Raw genomic sequence first — 466 nt, 5'->3', positions numbered from 1 at the left:
AATCACGTCCGAGTCTCCTTCTGCGCTCCCGGCCCTCCCGGCCGCAGCATGTTGGCTGCCCTGATAGCCGCGCAGGCGACGGTGAGGCTTGTGTGTGTGCTGCTTCCTCCTCCTCGCTCCCTCTTCCTCGCGCAGCTTGCCGTCGCCGTGACAGGTGCCGCCGGCATTTCCAAGGTTGGGTATCCAGCCTGGAGCAGGCTGTCATGGAGCAGCCAGCACATTTCCCATCGGATTCCCTACGGAGCGGCCGTCTGTTGCCTGTAGCTCCTGCTTCTGGGCATCTCTGGCGTGCTGGCTGCTCCTGGGCTCCGGTCGCACGGCACAAATTCCCCCCCTTTGCTCCCGTGTTCCTGCACGCCGCCGCAAAATTCGGAGCGGGAACACCGGTTGTTGCCGAAATCCAGCAGCCACTTGGCACGGAGAGCTTTGCCGGGCGGCTGCCGCGCCGGCAGGATTGCCGACGGCG

The 466-nt window shown here is 65.5% G+C and overlaps 1 protein-coding gene across 1 annotated transcript in view; it reads left to right on the top strand.

The window, feature by feature from the left end:
- RAVER1 (ribonucleoprotein, PTB-binding 1) overlaps positions 1 to 466 on the top strand; it is a gene marked incomplete at both ends in the record, with an annotated part of 3,506 nt that overhangs the window by 1,639 nt on the left and 1,401 nt on the right. The window contains one exon of the mRNA XM_009576135.1: positions 4 to 81. Coding sequence (XP_009574430.1) covers positions 4 to 81 — 78 coding nt within the window. The remainder of the gene's footprint in view (positions 1 to 3; positions 82 to 466) is intronic.

Source organism: Fulmarus glacialis, unplaced genomic scaffold (genome assembly GCF_000690835.1).
Source record: "Fulmarus glacialis isolate BGI_N327 unplaced genomic scaffold, ASM69083v1 scaffold14064, whole genome shotgun sequence".
Lineage (NCBI taxonomy): Eukaryota > Metazoa > Chordata > Aves > Procellariiformes > Procellariidae > Fulmarus > Fulmarus glacialis.
This window is presented reverse-complemented; position numbering and strand designations above follow the sequence as displayed.